Source organism: Equus quagga, unplaced genomic scaffold, assembly GCF_021613505.1.
Source record: "Equus quagga isolate Etosha38 unplaced genomic scaffold, UCLA_HA_Equagga_1.0 HiC_scaffold_31588_RagTag, whole genome shotgun sequence".
In the NCBI taxonomy this organism is placed as follows: domain Eukaryota; kingdom Metazoa; phylum Chordata; class Mammalia; order Perissodactyla; family Equidae; genus Equus; species Equus quagga.
Window position 1 is genome coordinate 5063 of NW_025793541.1, and position 18850 is coordinate 23912.

An 18850-nucleotide genomic window follows, 5' to 3' on the forward strand; every position below is an offset into this window, starting at 1 on the left:
AATCTTCCTCAGGAAAAAAAAAAGGTCAGTTGATGGATAGCAAACCTCTGGAATGGTGCTACCATATTCTCATTCCTTTTAAAAAAGACACATTACATGAGCTCTAAAAATTACTTCCCCTATATGTGTGAGGGGTTGCCCACTGCAAAAAATATATATGCATGTGTAGGCATCATCCTCTCCCACACGTACCACCATAAGCATAATTCCTGTATCAGGTAAGCAGATCTTACCTTAACAGTTCATTCCTTTGCTTTGTTAACTGTTCATTTTGCTGCTGTAACTTAGAAATTTCCTTTTCTAGCCGTATATATTCACTTTTCAAAATAAGAGCTTTTGTGCTTTGTACAATGCCGCTGCCACCCCCACAGGTTAAGGGTTTCCTTGAAGGCTGAGAACCAGTATGTTCTGATATCACTGTGGGAGGCAAACACACAGACAGGTGATAATTTTAATTATCTCCAAAGTTCACAATAAAGGAAACATTAGTAAGTTCAATAAATCACTATAAAAAACAAAACATCTCAGCACCATCTCCCTGAACGTCATCCTTGACTTCCTCCTCTTCCCTCACCTCCTATGCCAATTCCATCATGGATTCTAAGTATCTGTGGAACCCCTGCTTCTCTCCACCCACTACCTCCACCACCACCACCTGCTAGGATCACTCACGGTGACGGCAGCAGTCGGAGCTGCCCTTCACTGTCTACTCTCGACGCCAGTGGGGTCCCCTGGAGGGCTGCTTCCACCACACAGCGTGTGTGGGGTCCACCCCAAGGCAGTCAATGTGCTCCCAATACTCAACACGTATTTGTTAACTAAATAAACCTTAGACTGCTATTAAAGAATATACTATTCAGTATTTTACACCATATGTGTACAAGTAATGTAAAGAACTGTTTTGTAAATTTTAGGTAAAATTGCATAAAAGTGTGAGGTGCTTAGAAAGTGGAATGATCCACTGGGTCACTGACTGTTTACAAGGGAGGGGCAAGATGAGTGTGGGGAAGACACTCAATGTCCATTTCCTTTTGAATTATTCTGAATTCAGGTACAACACGTACCTGAAAGTCACAAATTAGAAGGAATCATCCTGACCCTTCTCTAACAACAAAAGTTCTATTTTTACCCCTTGAAGTTTTCCAGGTAGGAGCTGCAATTATCCTGCAATGGACACTAGGGCAGTTCAAACTAAACAAGCACCAGACAACGCGTGGACAATAATACACACAAACATCATCTTGCATTTGCCTGACATTTAGAATTTTCAGTGTGCTTTCACACACAACTTTTAGCCTGATCCTTACAAGTCTATATCCAATCTAGAAGGTCAGGCGTTCTCCTCATGATTTCACAGGCTGTTAAGTGAGGGCAGTCAGCTTAGAGAACTGTTCGTGACGTTATTTCGATGCTGGACCCACTACACAAAGCTGCCCCAAGTACTGTTCAGCATTCTCTCTTTTCAAATGAAACATAAGAGACAGAAATATGGGAAAAGATACAGTTTGAGGAATGTATATGCAGAAATTTGATGATTAGATTTGAAAACTGTATCTAAGATAAGTTTCAAAGAGTTTGCCAGTAAGCATCAAGTCTGTATTTTCAGTACCAACAACAAGTAGGATAATATTTACTGTATACTGACTATGTTTTTACAGTGCACATGGTTAAAATCTATTAAGATATGCTTGTGTTTTATTGGGAAGGGTACGTCTACCTTGACAGGTAAGTCATTCTTGTATACTACTGAAGGTATCTTCACTAATATGTAAAGATCTGATAGCGCACAGGTTACATTCATAGTTTTTAAGAATCTATAATGGATAAATAGTTGAGATTACAGGAAACTTAAGGAGGTATCACAGGATAAATATGATCTCAATGAATTCATTTTAAAAATAGTTCTTTATAAATTAGTGATTAACAGGTTTATTCTTGACTGTCATATATATAGTAGCAGTCTTCAAAATGTGTAAGTATACTGAGAAGTAAGATGGAAAAAGATCTGGAAATATCAGCATTTTCTACTTACTTGAAGTATCTTGGGCCTGCTGATTTCGTCTAAGATTTTCTCTCAATAGCCTTATAACTTCTTTTTGATGTTCTACAGTGGCTTTTGTACAAGTAATTCTATTAAGAATAACAACAGAAATATGTAAAAGGCCAGCAACTAATTTTTAATGGAAGAATAAACAGAACTGCTGTCAAGAATTTTCTGATAAGATACATCACATTGATATGATATGCATAAGCAGCAGTAGGTAAGCCCTCACGATACCCCCTGGTATCATGCACTTTATAGCCATAAATAACACCATCAAATTGGAAGTGTTCTGTTTGGCTGCAGGGGCAATTTTTTTTAACATTGAGAAACCAATTCTTTTAAAATTTCTGAAAGCCCAATAGGTATCATTAACTGGATATTGAGCAAAATTACATTCAGGGGCACCATAAAACAAATAATTGGGTTGTTATCATGAGGTCCTAGAAACCTCTTGAAGGTACAACAATTACCAAAGCGTAAAACCAAAAGCACCTTCTGTATACACTGTAAGGAAAGCACACTCGACTGCAGCTCTGATCTGAGGTGACACAGTCAGAGGTCACAGTCTGCTCATTGCACCCAGGAGAAAAAGACATTCTGTTAATTATTTGCTTGAGTGTTAATTGGCAATGCTAAATTATGAGACTTTCTGCCTTTCTTAGAGACTGAAAGTATCTGCTGATTCTATTCTATATAAAATTGCTTTGCATTTATTTAAAAAAATTTTTTTCTTTTGAGGAAGATTAGCCCTGAGCTAACATCTGCCACCAATCCTCTTTTTGCTGAGGAGGACTGGCCCTGAGCTAACATCGGTGCCCATCTTCCTCTACTTTATATGTGGGATGCCTACCACAGCATGGCTTGACAGGTGATGTGTAGGTCCACACCTAGGACGGTGAACCCTGGGCCACCGAAGCGGAATGTGCAAACTTAACCACCGTGCCACTGGGCTGGCCACTAAAATTGCCTTTTTAATGATGCTCCACTAAAACCAACAGTCCTATCAATAGAAGGCTGGTTAGAATGCATGAAGATTCAGAGTGCGACTTTTTGGGCAAAATTAGATATCATCATTAAACATTTATTAAACATTTACAGGAAGAATAAAAAGTGTGAGGAGTCAGAGGTGACATATTAATAAGTGGCAACATTATATTTCTAATTCAGTTTCCTTGACTCTCTGTTTAATGTTCTTTTCATTATGCTATACCACAAAGAACTTTAGGCATGCTATTGTATATGGTACTATACATAAATAAATCAATAAAAAGGGAATATGCTCTTGGGCACTAAGTACTACAATTTAAAAGGAAATAAAACCTTACACAAAAATACAATAGGAAGAACAAATGAAATTAAGAGAACCAACAGAAACCTTAGACAAACTGCTAAAAACACACACACGTTCTTAATATTCACTTTCAAACAAAAAAGGCCATTTTTAAGCTGTTCTTATATGATTGAACAAGAAGTATCCAAAGACATAGTATGTCAGTAATTGATCAGAATTGTGCTTGTTTTCAAAACCTTTGCATACATAATGAGAATTTAATAACTTTAAAATCTGTAGATGTTTGTATTTATTTTATAAAAAGCAATAACAATATCTTAATATATTTTAAATTTATACAGTTTAGAAAGGAAATTTAAGCTACTAAAGTCATATTCAATTAAGACAAAGACATACTCCTTTTCAAACTCCTTGGCATTTCTCATCTTCTCTAGGTCTATTTTCACCAGCTTTGTTTTGAGCTCTTCAATTTCTTCTTTATAGGGCTTAGCTCCTAAAGCAACTTTGTCCTAAAGGTTTTAGAGAAAAGAGAAATACAGTAATTTTAGAGCAGTTTCAAAGACTTGTTTACTACCTAATATAGTAGGAACATTTTAAAACAGCAAACTCCAAACATATGAAAAGGAGGAAAGGCACAAATTTTAACCCTAAAATGAGTAACAAATAGATATTTGATGTGAAGTACATGTGAAGCTATTGGAAGCTAATGTGTAATTAGAAAACCTATGACTTCTATTTCTTAAAACAAATATTTTTCCCAATTAAAAAACAATATACTTAAACAAAATGAAACAGAAAGGTTGAAACGAATGAAATGGGTAGATAAAGGTAAATCAGGAAAATAAGACAAGAGATGAACAGTAATATAAATATCAAAGTAGAACTGAATTCAAGGCACAAAATATTATATAACATTATTGGGGATATTCTGTACTCAAGGTTGGTTCAATCTAGCCATACATCTACTTCGACTCAGAAAAAAAATCAGTCATATATACATACAAACATATACAAAAATCTTTTTTAATAAATAGGTTTAACTTTTTAGAGCAATTTTAGGTTTATAGACAAATTGAGCAGAGTACATAGAGTCCTGGTAATACCCGTGTCCTCCCCTAGTTTCTCCTATTATTAACATCTTAGTGTGGTATGATTGTTACAAATGATGAGCCAATATCGATACATTATTAACTGACGTTCACAGTTTACATTAGAGTCTATTGTTTGCATTGTATAGTCCATGGGTTTTGACAAATGTATGACACGTGTTCATCATCACTGTATCATGCAGAATAGTTTCACTGCCCTAAAAATCTCCTGTGCTCCACTTATCCATCCCTCCACCCTCCCCCAGAACCCTTAGTAATCATTGATCTTTTCCTGTTCGCCTAGTTTTGCCTCTTCCAGAATGTCATACAGTATGCAGTGTTTTTAGATGGGCTTTTTAAAATTAGCAATGTGCATTTAAGGTTCCTCCATGTCTTTTGTGGCTTGATGGCTCATTTCTTATTATTGCTGAATAAATCATTCATTTCTTTTATTGCTGTTACCACAGCCATACTATGGATTACTATTATATATTGAATACAAAAATAAACCCATCTAAATAGGGACCCAGAGAGCTCTTCATTCCTCTAGGCGTTACCCCCAGTGCCTATAAAAACATTTGCACACACACGTAGTTAGCAAAGACTAAAAAGATGCAAGCTTCCAAAGCTGAGATGCTCAGCTTAAGGAGGTTGCTGACTAGGTCAGATAAGCCCATTCTGGGAGGAGCCCAGTATTTGCTCAGTCATGGCACCAGTAAAATACCCTGGCTTTCTGGACCAGATGCTGATATCAGGGACTCCTTGAGCATATGACTGGCTGGAGTGGTGTCAGTTTTGTAAGAAACTGCCAAACTCTCTTCTAAAGTGGCTACTGTACCACTTGCATTCCCACCAGCAGTGAGCAAGAGCTCCTGGCCCCACTCCTTGCCAGCATTTAGTGTAGTCAGTGTTCCGGATTTTGGCCATTATATTTTGAGATACAGTGGATGTACAGTGGTATCTCATTGTTTTTTAATTTGCAATTTTCTAATGACATATGATGTGGAGCATCTTTTCATATGCTTATTTGCCATGTGTGTATCTTCTCTGGTGAAGTGTCTGTTCAGATCCATTGCCTATTTTTAAATCAGGCTGTTTGCTTTCTAATTATTGAGTTTTAAGAGTTCTTTGTATATTTTGGATAACAGTTCTTGAAAGATATGTGTTTTGCAAAGATTTTCTTCCAGTCTGTGGCTTGTCTTTCATAGGGCAAACATTTTTAATTTAAATGAAGTCCAGTTTATCAATTTTTTTCCTTCATAGATTATGCTTTTGGTGTTGTATGTAAAAAAAAAGTCAATGCCAAACCCAAGGTCACCTCGATTTTCTCCTACGTTATCTTCTAGGCATTTTCTAGTTTTGTGTTTTAGATTTAGGTTACAATCAATTGAGTTAATTTTTGTGAAAGGTGTCCAGTTGTTCAGCACCGCTAGTTGATAAGACTATCCTTTTCCATTGAATTGCCTTTGCTCTTTTGTCAAAGATGAACTGACTATATTTGTGTGTATATATTTCTGGGCTCTCTATTTTGTTCCATTGATCTATTTGTATACATTTTGATTTAAAAGTTCAAAGAACTCTAAAAATATTTATTCATTTATGACACCTAAAAGAAAATTTCAATATATTCTAAAAATGGAGAAATTGCAGTAATTTTTTTGCCACAATATAATGAAATAAATTAGTCATATATAACAGTTTTAAAACAATTCTTGAGTAAAAGAAATTGAAATTGGAAATACTCTCTTAGAAATGAAAGACAGTGAGAATTCCTTATTTCAAACACATGACGTGTGCCCAAGCTGCACTCAGAAGCGCTGACAGCCTTAAACATCCTCTAGCCGCCTGAGGAGTCTGAGCGCCTGTGTTCTCAGTGAACAGCACCTGCTCATCCTATTTTAGATGGAGTCTGCTGAGAAACTTTCTTTGCTCTACCAGAAAAAGAATTCCTTTGAGATTCTGATTTGAATTACATTAACTTTAGAAATTAATTTGGGAAAAACTGATGGTTGTACAGTATTTAGGTTACAACCTAGGAAATGGCATATTTCTTATTTTAAACCACATGCTCTCCTATATTTCCTTTTAGAGTTTTGTTGTTCTTTTCATATATGTTGCCTCATTTTTTGTTAAGGTTAGTCACTTGAGCATTTTATATTTTGTGCCAGTTATAAATAAGATCTTTTTTTCCCACTGTGCAGGATGTCCCTAAAGTACTAGCACAGTTTGAATTTTTAACAAATTTACTGCTACTTGATATAAATAATTTGTAAAGATACAACAGAGGAAATGTATCAAGATTTAAACAAAACTGTTAATGAGTCATTTGTTCAAATTACTTTCTTCTATATTCACTTAATAAACCCTACATTATATTGGACAGCTATATCCAGGTGAATTAAAATAGTGGTGAATAGGTTAAAAGTTAATATCTTTGCATTTTACTATGCCAAATCTCGAGTTAAATATACTGTTGCATTTTATAGAATATTTATATAAAATACAGAAACAGATTCTTAAAAATTCAAACTGTATAAAGATTTTATGGATACCCTATACTTTGCTTTCTTTCCTCATGGATGCTGTACAATGGCATACTCTATTATATTATCTAAATGGTTACTTTTAGTATGCAGGAAAGATATTCCTCTCTCCATAGACACCTGTACCAATCTATACTGAGTGTGGAGAAATTTGTCGCTTACTCCCTCTTTCTTGAAACACTAGCTTCACTTATATGAAGAAACTGGAACCACTCTGTTGCCCAGACCCCCTTTTCTTTTTCACTCACTGGCTGCTCCATCTCAGTATCATTTGGTTACTCCACATCTCCTCTCCATTATGCTTATGCCCTCATCCAGTCTCGTGATTTTTATACGCTGATGATTCCCCAAACTTAAACCTCTCGCCTATATCTTGCTCAGACTCAGATATTCAATTGCCTAAGTCATATCTCAACTTGGGTGTCCCCAGTGGGCATTTCCAATTCAGCATGTCCAAAACTGAACTTTCCTGGTTTCAAACTTCCTCTTCTGGCAGTCTTTCCCATTTCCGTATGTAGCAACTCTATCTTCTTGGCTGCTCAGGCCAAAAACTTTGGAATCATCTCTGACTCCAAGAAATACGAGAGGTACGTGTTTGGCTTTCTCTTTGATAAATTGAATCTAAATATTTTGCAAAAAAAAAAGAAATATGAGAGGAAGAGACATGTGCCACTTCTGGGCCAGAGCCTTTATGAGTACAGATTTTAAGACAATTTTTAGCTTCTCCATCTTGTCCCTTTTCTGTGAGCCTGAGCACGGACAGCTTACAACTGGGCTTTAACCATGCAGATGAAAACAGCACCAAGGAAGTGCTAGAGAAACAAGATGGGAGAAACGGGGGCCTCTGAATGACCATGTGGAAAGGAGCCACTTGCCAAGCTGGAACCCACACTTTTACGTGTGAAATAAGCTTCTATTTTGTTTGAGCCATTGCATTTTGTGGTTCCCTTTGTTGTAGGAGCTGGCACGTCACTAACAAACACGCCTTCCTGGATTCTATTTTCAAAGGGCAGCCTTTAAAAATTTAAGTCAGACTATATCATTTTGCCAAAATCCTCTGATGACTTCCCATCTCATCCAGAATAAAACCCAAAGTGCTTACAAATAGCTTTCAAGATGCTTTATGATTTGGCTCTCTGCTACTTCTCACCTATTTCCCCTTCTATCCTTGCCCACGCTGCTCAGGAGACGCTGGCTTTCTTGCTGTTTCCTTGAATACATCTCAACTACTTCTGTGTTGCGGCCTTCGCATTTGCTACTTCTTTTGCCTAGAAGGCCCTTCCCTACCAGACAGCTCACACCATCACTTCGTCATCTTAATTGTGCGGCTCTCCTCAACTCCCCTTACAAAATCACACTCCTACTCACACCCACTCTCACCCTGCACCTATATACCTCTGTCTGGCTTAATATTTTTCCATTGCACTTCTCACCGTTTAACAAACATATATACTTGTTTATTTTCTGACTTCATGAAGCAGAATGTAAGCCTCTTCAAGGAGGCTTTATTTTTTTTCCATTGCAGTACACATGGCATCTAGAACAATGACCAACACATAGTAGGTATTCAACAAATACTTGTTGAATGAATAAAAATGTGATCATTTAGTTATTTGAAGTATTAAAAAATTACTCTCAAAGATTTTAAAGCTTTACAGTTGATTTTCTTGGTTTTTAGCTATACTAACAATTTCTAAAAACAAAATTAAGATTATTTTCTCTTGCCTCTCTGTTTCATGTCTCATTGAAAGAACCAGAATTTTTAGAACAATGTTAAATAATGAAAAGAGTAGGCATTCTTGGCTTGTTTCTAATTTTGGAATGAAGAGAAGAGACACTGGAGCAGGAACAGTGAACAAAATGCCTATTAGGATCCGACCCAAGTAGCAGAAGAGTGAGAAGTAGCTGTGGCTCAGACGAGGAAGGAAGGCTGTGATGAAGGAGGGTGCAACTTGTGTAACGGCATTCAAGCTCAAAAACATTTCAACTCTGCTCTTTCTAGAGAAAACAGGTTAGATTAAGCCCATAGGCTACCAGGTGGGACTCAATAACAGGGGATTAAGTAGAAAAAAATATAATTTTAAAATGTACTTATCTAACAGAGTATTAAAGATTTAGATAAGAAGCATATTTTTTTGAAAAATAAAAAGAAAGTCTCAACAAGAAAAAAACCAACAACTCAATCAAAAAGTGGGCAAAAGATCTGAACAGAGATTTCTGCAAAGAAGATATATGGATGGCCAACAGGCTCATGAAAAGATGTTCAACATCATTAGCTATCAGGGAAATGCAAATCAAAACTACAAGGAGATATCACCTCACTCTGGTCAGAATGGCTATAATTAACAAGACAGGAAACAACAAGTGTTGGAGAGGATGTGGAGAGAAAGGAACCCTCAAACATTGCTGGTGGGAGTGCAAAGTGGTGAAGCCACTATGGAAAACAGTATGGAGACGCCTCAGAAAATTAAGAATAGATCTACCATATGATCCAGCTATCCCACTGCTGGGTATTTATCCAAAGAACTTGAAAACACAAAGGCATAAAAGATATATGCACCCCTATGTTCATCACATCATTATTCACAATAGCCAAGGCTTGTAAACAACCTAGGTGCCCATCAAGGGACGAATGGAAGATGTGGTATATATACACAATGGAATACTACTCAGCCATAAGAAATGATGAAATCTGGCCATTTGTGACAACATAGATGGACCTTGAGGGTATTATGCTAAGTGAAATAAGTCAGAGGGAGAAAGTCAAATACCATATGATCTCACTCATAAGTAGAAGATAAAAATGACAAACAAACACAGAGCAAGAGAGACTGGATTGGTGGTTACCAGAAGGGAAGGGAGGAGGGGGAAGGGCAAAAGGGGTGATTAGACACACGTGTGGTGATGGATAATTGGTCTTTGTGGGGTGAACATGATGTAATCTACACAGAATTCGAAATATATTATGATGTACACCTGAAAGTTATATAATGTTAGAATCCAATGTTACTGCAATAATAAAAAATTTAAAAAAAAACATATTTATGAAAAAATGTTTCAATATACTACTAGAGATATACAAACATACATCCTCTACATTTTTGGCATTCAGAAATTAAAGTGAAAATAAAAAATTTCCTTACTTTGAAAAGTAAAAAAATTAAAAAAAATTAAAAAAATAAGATATATTTTAAACTGTCAAGAATATTTATGTTTTTTAAAAATAATTTTTACAGGAAGATGAAAACAATCATTATTTGGCATGAAAATAAACGTATGCATTTATTTATATTTATTATGCATAATTTATAAAATTATGCCTTTATTTATAAAATGAGTTTTAAGTTACCTGAAGTACTTGGATCATTTCTTTTGTTTTTTCAAGGCATTTATTTGATTCATTAACTTGTGATTGAAGTTTTGCTATTATATCATTAGTCATCTCAAGCTCTTTCTGCATCTTTATAATCTTGTCTTCCTTTTGCATGGCAGTTTCTTTAGCTTCACGTAGTGAAGTTTCCAGCTCTTGAATCTTCTATTAAAAAAAAACACACATATATAAGGTGTGCCTTGAAGACAGAATCACAGTTTATATGAAACAAAGATCATATATAGGTATTAATCTTTCAGATTGCATCAACATAGGATAGATGGAGACTCCAAATGTCACTCAATTTATACATGTATTATTTTTTTCATTTAGAAGCTGATCATTTAGGACTAAAAGAGGCCCAGATTTTATATAAGGTTAGTACTTATTTTATTTACTAGTTAGCATGGTGCTAAGCATATTAAATAGGCACTTACATTTTAAATTAACACTACTTACAGAAAGTATATTTGTTAATTGACACTTTAGAGGAATACATGTAACATATCTTTCCCTTTATTTTTATTACCTAGCTTTTATGCTGAAAAATACAAGTATGTGGAAAAATCCAAAGGCATATAAGTAAGATTAAGTTCCCCCATCTCAGAACCCCCACTGACTCTAAAGCGATGACTACTAAACTCTTTCAAGTGTATCCTTCTAGAAATTTTCTATATGTATCTATGCATGTGAATATACAGTTTACAAAAACAGTAAGTCACACACACAATAGTGTGTAAGAAGAAAGTTCACACAGAATAGCGTGAAAGAAGAAAGAGCCAAAGCAGGACTGCATTCGAACATGAAGAAGACAGATATGACTACAGAAGAACTATACAACTTTAATGTAGACCACGAAGACACTGAAATTGTTAAAGGTTTTGTTTCCCTTGGTTCAGTCATCAGTTTAAATGGAGACCGCAGCCAAGAAATCAAGAGAAGACTGTGACTCAGAAGGGCAGCGATGGAAGAATCAGGAAAGATCATCAACAGTAAGGGAGTATCATTAGAGACCAAGGCCAAGATTATCGACACCCTCGCATTCCCAATTACTATGTGTGGGTGCGAAAGCTGGACAGTGAAGAAGGCTGACAGGAAAAAATGGACTCATTTGAGATATGGTGTTGGAGGAGAGCTCTACAGATACCCTGGACTGCCAGAAAAATGAACAAGTGGGTCCAAGAGCAAATTAAGCCTGACCTATCTCTGGAGGCAAAAATTGTAAAACTGAGACTATCCTACCTTGGGGACATGATGAAAAGTAAAAGGCAGCAGGAAAAGAGGAAGACGAAATACGAGATGGAGTAATTCCAGAAAGGAAGCCATAGGCGTGAGTCTACAGGAGCTGAGTAGGGCTCTTGAGGACAGGATATTGGACATCACTCATTCATAGAGTTGCCAGGAATCAGAGCTGACTCTACAGCACATAACAACAATAAATATATACTTCTGGCTTTTTGTGGGTTTTTATTGCTGAGGAAGATGAGCCCTGAGCTAACTTCCTCTTTTTTTGCTTGAGGAAGATTAGCCCTGAGCTAATATCTATGTCAATCTTCCTCCATTTTATATGTGGATTGCTGCCACATCATGGCTGCCAATGAGTGGTGTAGGTCCGTGCCTGGGATCTGAACCATGAACTGGGCCGCCGAAGTAGAGCATGCAAACTTAACCACTATGCCATGGGGCTGGCCTCCTGCTTTTTAAAAAATTAAAAATTTTATTTTCACTTGATAATATATTTTCCAGATCTTTTCATTATCAACACATAGATCTCTCGCATTTTTGTTTTCATGGGTAAATATATCCTATTTCATGGAGGTACTATAAACTAGTTAACCTGTCACCTACTAATGAACATTTAGGTTATTTCCAGTTTTTTATAAATACAAAAATATCTTAATTTGTTCATAATATAAGACTGTTCACATATACACACATGCAGGTTTTCCTGGAAAACGTTTCTTTTTGGTCCACCTGGAATTTACTTTGGTTTAATGAATGAGGTAGGAGTCCAGACTTATTCTTCTAAGATGGCTAGTTGGTTGTTCTGATTCAAACATTAAGCAGACTATCTTTCCCCCCTGAGTTGACTGCTCCTACTGTCATGCACTGAATTCTCCTACTTGTTTGGGTGGACTGCCCAACTCTCTGCCTGCCCCACCGCTCTACCTCCACATCACTGACCTGCTCTGTGCTACTCTGATTTGGCCTAATTATCAAACTAATAACATACGATTTATTATCTGATGGGGTATTTCCTGGGGTCATTGAAAATGGGATTTCCTTGTGCTTGTTTATCTTATTGCTTTGGAAGATGGGTTTCATATTTCCACTATTTTTACCTCTACAGCTGACTGAGGTCTGTAGTGATCAGCAAATCAATAAACTCTATATTAGTGATCTTCTAGTTTCCACTAGTAATAATTATTAAACTGGCAGTTGATGTTTTATTATAAATATTTATTTTGGTAAAAATGCTAAGTTGTAATTCACTCGGGTTCCCCACTAAGACGTGTGTGCTAACAAAATAAAACAGCGTGTTTGCTGTACAGATTCCCAAGTAAGGGCAGTTAATACAGTTATTGGATTATTCAAATAATGTACTGATTCTTGGGCACAGGTTAATCTGTATAAGAAATTTATTATACTTTTGGCCTCTTCCATTTTTGTTTTGATCACATTAACCAATATTAAAGACACTGATGATAATTAGAGAAAAGCTAAATTGCTCTTTCTCTCTAAACTAGTTTGGTACTATAGACATAGATTATAATTTAATAGAAAGTCACATGATTTAGAAAACTTATAATGTATGGTAATAACACCTTAAGTGGTATACATACCTATTAATCAAATTAAGGCATGAGTTACTTCTATTTTATAATTCAAAGGTAAGATCTTATGTAACATGTAGCTTTATAATTAGTTGAGTGAGCGCCCCAATAGAACTATATTTAAAAAACAAGTCCATCATGCATGTTCCCTAATACCTTCAATACTGTGATTTTGCTCTGAAATGTTACATATGATACATCTTTAACTCTACAATGAAGCTGCAAATTGAAAAACATCTTATAAGAAATCTCATACCTCTGTGGTTAGTTGTGTAGCTCTTGATGTGACATGAAGATTCTTATCGCCTTGTGTAGTAGGATTAACAAGGGCACCAGATGTTCGAGAGATCTTCAAAGTTTGATAGTTTTTCAACAGTTTTTCATTTTTCTCTTTCACTGATTTCAGGTCATGTTCCCATTCTTTGGTGATGGTCACATTTCTTTCCTCAAACTCTGTTGATTCATTTATTATAGCCTATTGAGTAGTAAAGACAACACTATAGCTTCTAAAATGAATTACGTATTAAAAAAACCACTATGGAAAATACTAGAGTTCTAGGACAAGGCATATGTTGAAATTCATTATTCAGAACATTCTAGAATAGTACTTTAAAAGAATGTGAACATTCTTTGTGGCTTGCACCAGTTCCTGACATTTCAGAAGATGCTGGATATTGATTATGAGAATAAAAGAAGAATAAGGACTAGAGAGGATTCATATTGATTTGCAAGATGATAATCTCATTCTATTAGATCAGCACTGACATATGAAGAGGAATCTGAAGAACTGGTCAGGTTAAAATCATTATGTATGTTATGACATATATAATGTCATATATAAACATTAACTGACATCTAATAGCAGAGCATACCCAGTAAACTTAATAACAATCTATTTTCCTCTTTCATTTCAAACCTCAGTGTTTATAAGGAAAAAAATTTACTGACTTTTCGTAATCTGAAAATCTTCTATTTCCGTGCAGGGAGTAACAGCCAATCCATACCCTCGTTACATCAAAGGCTGACTCACTCTGAAATTGCTTCTATCATCTTTTTACTTCCTATTCCTATGGGATGTACTTTTTGCTCTCATCATGAATGCCTTCTTGGCCTTACCTGTATCTTTCTTTGTGGCTTTATGGTAGTTCTGTGAGATGCGGATCCTAAATTAGTTGTGTTCTTGCTGGCACCCTGGACTCTCCTTGGTTCTGGACTACTGACCCCACACCACACCAAGTTATCAATTGCTATGCTCAGATGGTGGAAGAAGCCACATATCCATGCTGGTCCACAGAGCAGAAATCTCTACTTTCTAACCACAAGTGAGCCCTCAATATTATGAGAAAAACACTGAATTATATGGAAATTATCTTATCCCAAACACTGGTTTTATGCTTTTCTTCATTGATTGTGGACCATTTTTTTTATTTTAAAAGCTCATTTACTGTTTTGCTAGCTTGGGGTATTCGACAAATGGGATTCACTATCCACAGGAAAACCTTTTTTAAAAATGTTATCTACATTTCAATGTGATTTAAGTATAGTTTCCAGATGAAATTAAAGTGTCAGGAAAGAACTACCCAAACAAATGAAATATAAAACCAATCTTAGGAGCTATAATATTAATCTAGCTCCCTTTGCTCCAACTGCCTATATAACAAGCAACTTTCTGATTAATGACAATTTTACCAGGTGTATGAGGTAGAGATTACTTCAGAAAGCCGAATGAATCTTCTCATCAGTGGAAAGTAAAACAAATTAATAAAACTGATCTCAAGCAATCTTGGTTCATATGAATCTGTCCACAAGGGCTGGTCACCTTGGGAACAATGATACAAACCACATGTTTGAACCTCACAGTTGAAGGATCAGCACGTATGATAGCAACAGCACCGAGGTGAGAAGCACAAGGCCTCACTAATTAGTGGACTAGAGCTGTCTTTGGCTTGACCACAGGTGCTGCCCACAGCCCTGAAACAGGCTAGCATCTCACCTTGTTTGAGGATACTTGGGGGAAAAGGCTCAGGTCCTACGGAAGCGAGAAAGGACAGAGGAAAATGGCAAGATTTGAGGTTTCACCAGTGGAAATGGATTGTTATACTGCAACATTTTATTATCTTCTTTACAAGCTGATATATTTAATTACCTTAAGGAAGCAAAATGTGTTAGAGGAAGAACACATTTACAGTCACTCTTTTTCAAATAAAAAAATAAAGAAGCATATACAAATAAATGAAAGAAAATATACTTAAAATTAAGTTGCTCTAAGTCTTTGTAAGAATGAGGCAGAAAAATTAAAGCAAACAAAAAAAAGAATGAGCACAAAAAAAGTACTACTTACAATTATCTTTTTATTATAAAAGTTATTCACTTCACAAATCCTATCATTTTCTTTCTGGATGCCATTTTTAAGCTTTTCTATATCAAAATGAGTATTCAACCACTCTTCCAAAAACTGGGTCATTTCTTTCCTATTACTCAGTACTTGTTGAAATTCCATCTTTACGCTGTGGAAGTCACATTCCGAAAAATCTTTGAGAATTTCCTGTGTGAAAAATAAGCATTGAATCTCCTGAATCTTAGGAAAGTTTTTATCTAAATATCAGACAAATATCATAAAAAGGGGAAAATAACCTTACTGAACTTTCACTTCTAATATTTTGAAGTAAACATAATTCTAATTTATCCTCATTATATTAGAAATATAATTCTAATTTAAATAATAAAATTTTGGCAGTATAGGCTATGTAACAGAGGCACATCTACAAATTCTGCCTTTTGGCATTTTTAAAACCTGTTCGAAACTATGAATCTGTGACAGTGTCTGAAGTGCTTCTGGATGCAGCTTTTCTGTGCATACAGCAGGCCTTGCATGCATACTGGGAACTGCAGGGGCCTCACACTGCTGGGTGAGAGCAGGACACTCCATGTGGGGTTGCTACAATACAAATGTCTGTGACTCCCAGTCACAGATCTAGGAAGTTTTAGAAGGCATTTGGAAACTTATTCTGGCCTTCCAAGAAATCCTACTTGCTGATATTAAGTCTACTTTTCTATATCTGTGTAGTTCTGAAAGGAGGCTAGTCTATGACTTGGCACTCTTTACATCTGGCCAGCTGTCATTCTGCAACCTATTTTTTTTCTCCCCAAAGCCCCAGTAGTACATAGTTGTATATCCTAGTTCTAGGTCCTTCTGGTTCTTCTCTGTGGGACACTGCCACAGCATGGCCTGATGAGCAGTGCCAGGTCCACGCCTAGGATCTGAATCAGCGAACCCCAGGCTGCCAAAGCAGAGCACAGGAACCCACTTGCTACGCCACCAGGCTGGCCCCTCTGCAAGCTGTTTTTAATTTCATAAATGAAAATGACTCTAAGCACATGAAGAGGTACCTTTCTATTTGATAAAAAGACTTAAAATCTAATTAAATCCATTTTAAATAAATCATACCTCAATATGTAGATCCATTTTCTGGCTCAACTGGAGGTCCCCTAATTCTCTGGATGGTACATCATCATCTTGTTGAAGATGCTGCATTTTACTTAGCAGTTCATTTTGCTTTTCCACTTCATCAATAAAAACCATTTCAAGTTTACTGATGGATTCATGTTGTTCTTCCTTTATCTTTGTAACATGGCTTAACACATACTTGCAGGAAAACATGAAACAAATTGGGAAATGAAACTTTTGTCACGTTTAGAGGAAGTTCTAAACTCTCAAGACTAAGAGGTGGGGCGGCTTGTCTTGTTTGTCTCTATCCTCTGAGGAGTGAGGAAGAAGGGAAGAACCTCTCTCTATTCCCAAGTTTCTACTCTCAGCGTCTTCGGAGAGTGACTTCCAGACCTCTAGTTTCTTATTTCTGACTTCCTTCTGGAGCTACCTCAGGGATGTCCTACAGTTACCTCAGATTCAATATGTTTACAATGTAACATGATGCCTTTCCCTATAAACCCACCTTTTTCTATTGCCTCCTTTTGGTTAATTATATCACGCAGTTTTCCCAGTGAGATTCATTTCAACATCCTCTCCTGCCTATGTCAGCTGGGTGGCCAACGTGAGTGTGCCCTGCCTCAGGACTTACCTGTCAAGTGTGGCTTAAAGGGGACAAGAATTTGAATGCCCTGGTTCTATGGACCTCATGAATAAGTTCTGGATATCTGATTGTTAGGCTTTTGAAGACTATTAGAGCCTGAGGGGCAATCTACCTAGGTAGGGAAGATACCGCTTCCTACTTCCTCAACTTCCACCATTCCTTAACAATTTACAATCTGGCCTCTTTCCTAACCACTCAACTAAAACTGCTCTGACAAAGGTCACCAGTAAGCTCTATTGTCAACAATTGAGGGGATCTCTTCATTCATGTTCTGGCTGTCTGAAGCATCTGCCACTCTTGACCACTTCATCTTTGACACACTCTCCTCCACTGACTTGACCAATGGCACTTTTGCTCAGTTCTCTCTTATCTCTCTGACTTTTCCAACCTCAAACTCATGTGTTGCTCTCTTTTCTGCTACTGCCTCTTGAGAACTGATCTTTTCCAGAGTTCTCTTTTATCTTCACTCTATTATGCTTCTGGGTGGCCTCATTCACACCTGTTGTACTATCTATCACCAAATGCTGATGGATCCCACATCTTTATCTGTGGTCCTGATTTTTCTCCTGACAAACCTCAGATTCACAACTAAAAGCCTACTTGGTTTCTCTTCCTGGATGTTCCATTATAGGTATTTCTATCTCAAAACATCTCAAATTAAACACCAGATCTCTCCTCCTGCCTCACCTGCCTTCTCCCTTTCGTTTTTTCTTTCTATCAGTTAATGGCACCACTATCCACAAACCCGGCTAAGCCCAAATCCTGGGGCTCAGTCTGAACTTCCCTCCCCTCCCTCCACTGTCAAGCACATGGACCTACTATTGTAAACTGCCAAATATTTCTTTAACTTCTTTCATCCTTTCCATCCCTATGAATCCTTCCCCCATAGTACTGTCACCCATCACATCTCATCAGGACAATTGTAACTGCCTCTTGTCTCTTCTCTCTGCCACCAGGCTTATCATCCCCTGCAGACTCATTTCTTCTTTGTCTGTAGTGAAGTCTCTACAATGGCAACCCGATCACATTACTGCCACCACTTAAAATAACTGTCCAGTGACCCCTCCTCATCTCTAAAATGAACTCTAAGCTTTACTGCTTGAGCCCAGCTTCCAGTCCAGTCTTGTCTTCAACTTGTTCTCCAGGACATTGTCCACTACTGCACTTCTCACCTGTTCAAATGTCTGCCTCACCCACTGGACTAGGAGAGATTTAGCGGTTGCTCATCTCTGTCTCCCCAGCACCCTGACACATTGTTAAGGCCAAAGGCAGAGCTCAGGTTTTGTTGAATGAGCAGGTCCTAGATGCACTGAGGATCCTGCACATACTATTCTCAGACCCATGCCATCTTTAATTCAGTAGCAAATGTACTAATGAGCAAATACACCAACTCCCAAAGCAGGACTTAAATATACTGGTTTGTAACTGAAATTAATGGCAATATTTACAAAGATATTACTAAAACAGGTGGTACCTTGAGTTTCTTCATGACTCTGTGGAACTCCATGGAACATCTCTGGTTGGCAGTGAGAAGTTTCTGAATCTGTCTTGACTTGGAGAGGGAAATTGAAACCCAAAGAGAGCTTTCA

General features: G+C 36.9%; 1 protein-coding gene across 2 annotated transcripts in view; it reads right to left on the reverse strand.

Annotated features, from left to right (window-relative positions):
- The window catches only part of LOC124232186 (centromere-associated protein E-like), a 20941-nt gene extending 2137 nt beyond the window's left edge, over positions 1–18804 (reverse strand). Inside the window, exons 1-8 of one of the 2 annotated variants that reach the window (XM_046649151.1) lie at positions 18736–18804; positions 16619–16816; positions 15512–15715; positions 13427–13645; positions 10316–10498; positions 3732–3844; positions 2033–2130; positions 234–417 (exon numbers count right to left, since the gene is read on the reverse strand). In XM_046649151.1, coding sequence (XP_046505107.1) covers positions 234–417; positions 2033–2130; positions 3732–3844; positions 10316–10498; positions 13427–13645; positions 15512–15715; positions 16619–16816; positions 18736–18768 — 1232 coding nt within the window. In that variant the 5' untranslated portion in view covers positions 18769–18804. Of the gene's footprint in view, positions 1–233; positions 418–2032; positions 2131–3731; positions 3845–10315; positions 10502–13426; positions 13646–15511; positions 15716–16618; positions 16817–18735 lie in introns of both variants that reach the window. The other variant, XM_046649150.1, reaches the window with a different exon arrangement.
- Between the last annotated feature and the right edge of the window lie 46 nt (positions 18805–18850).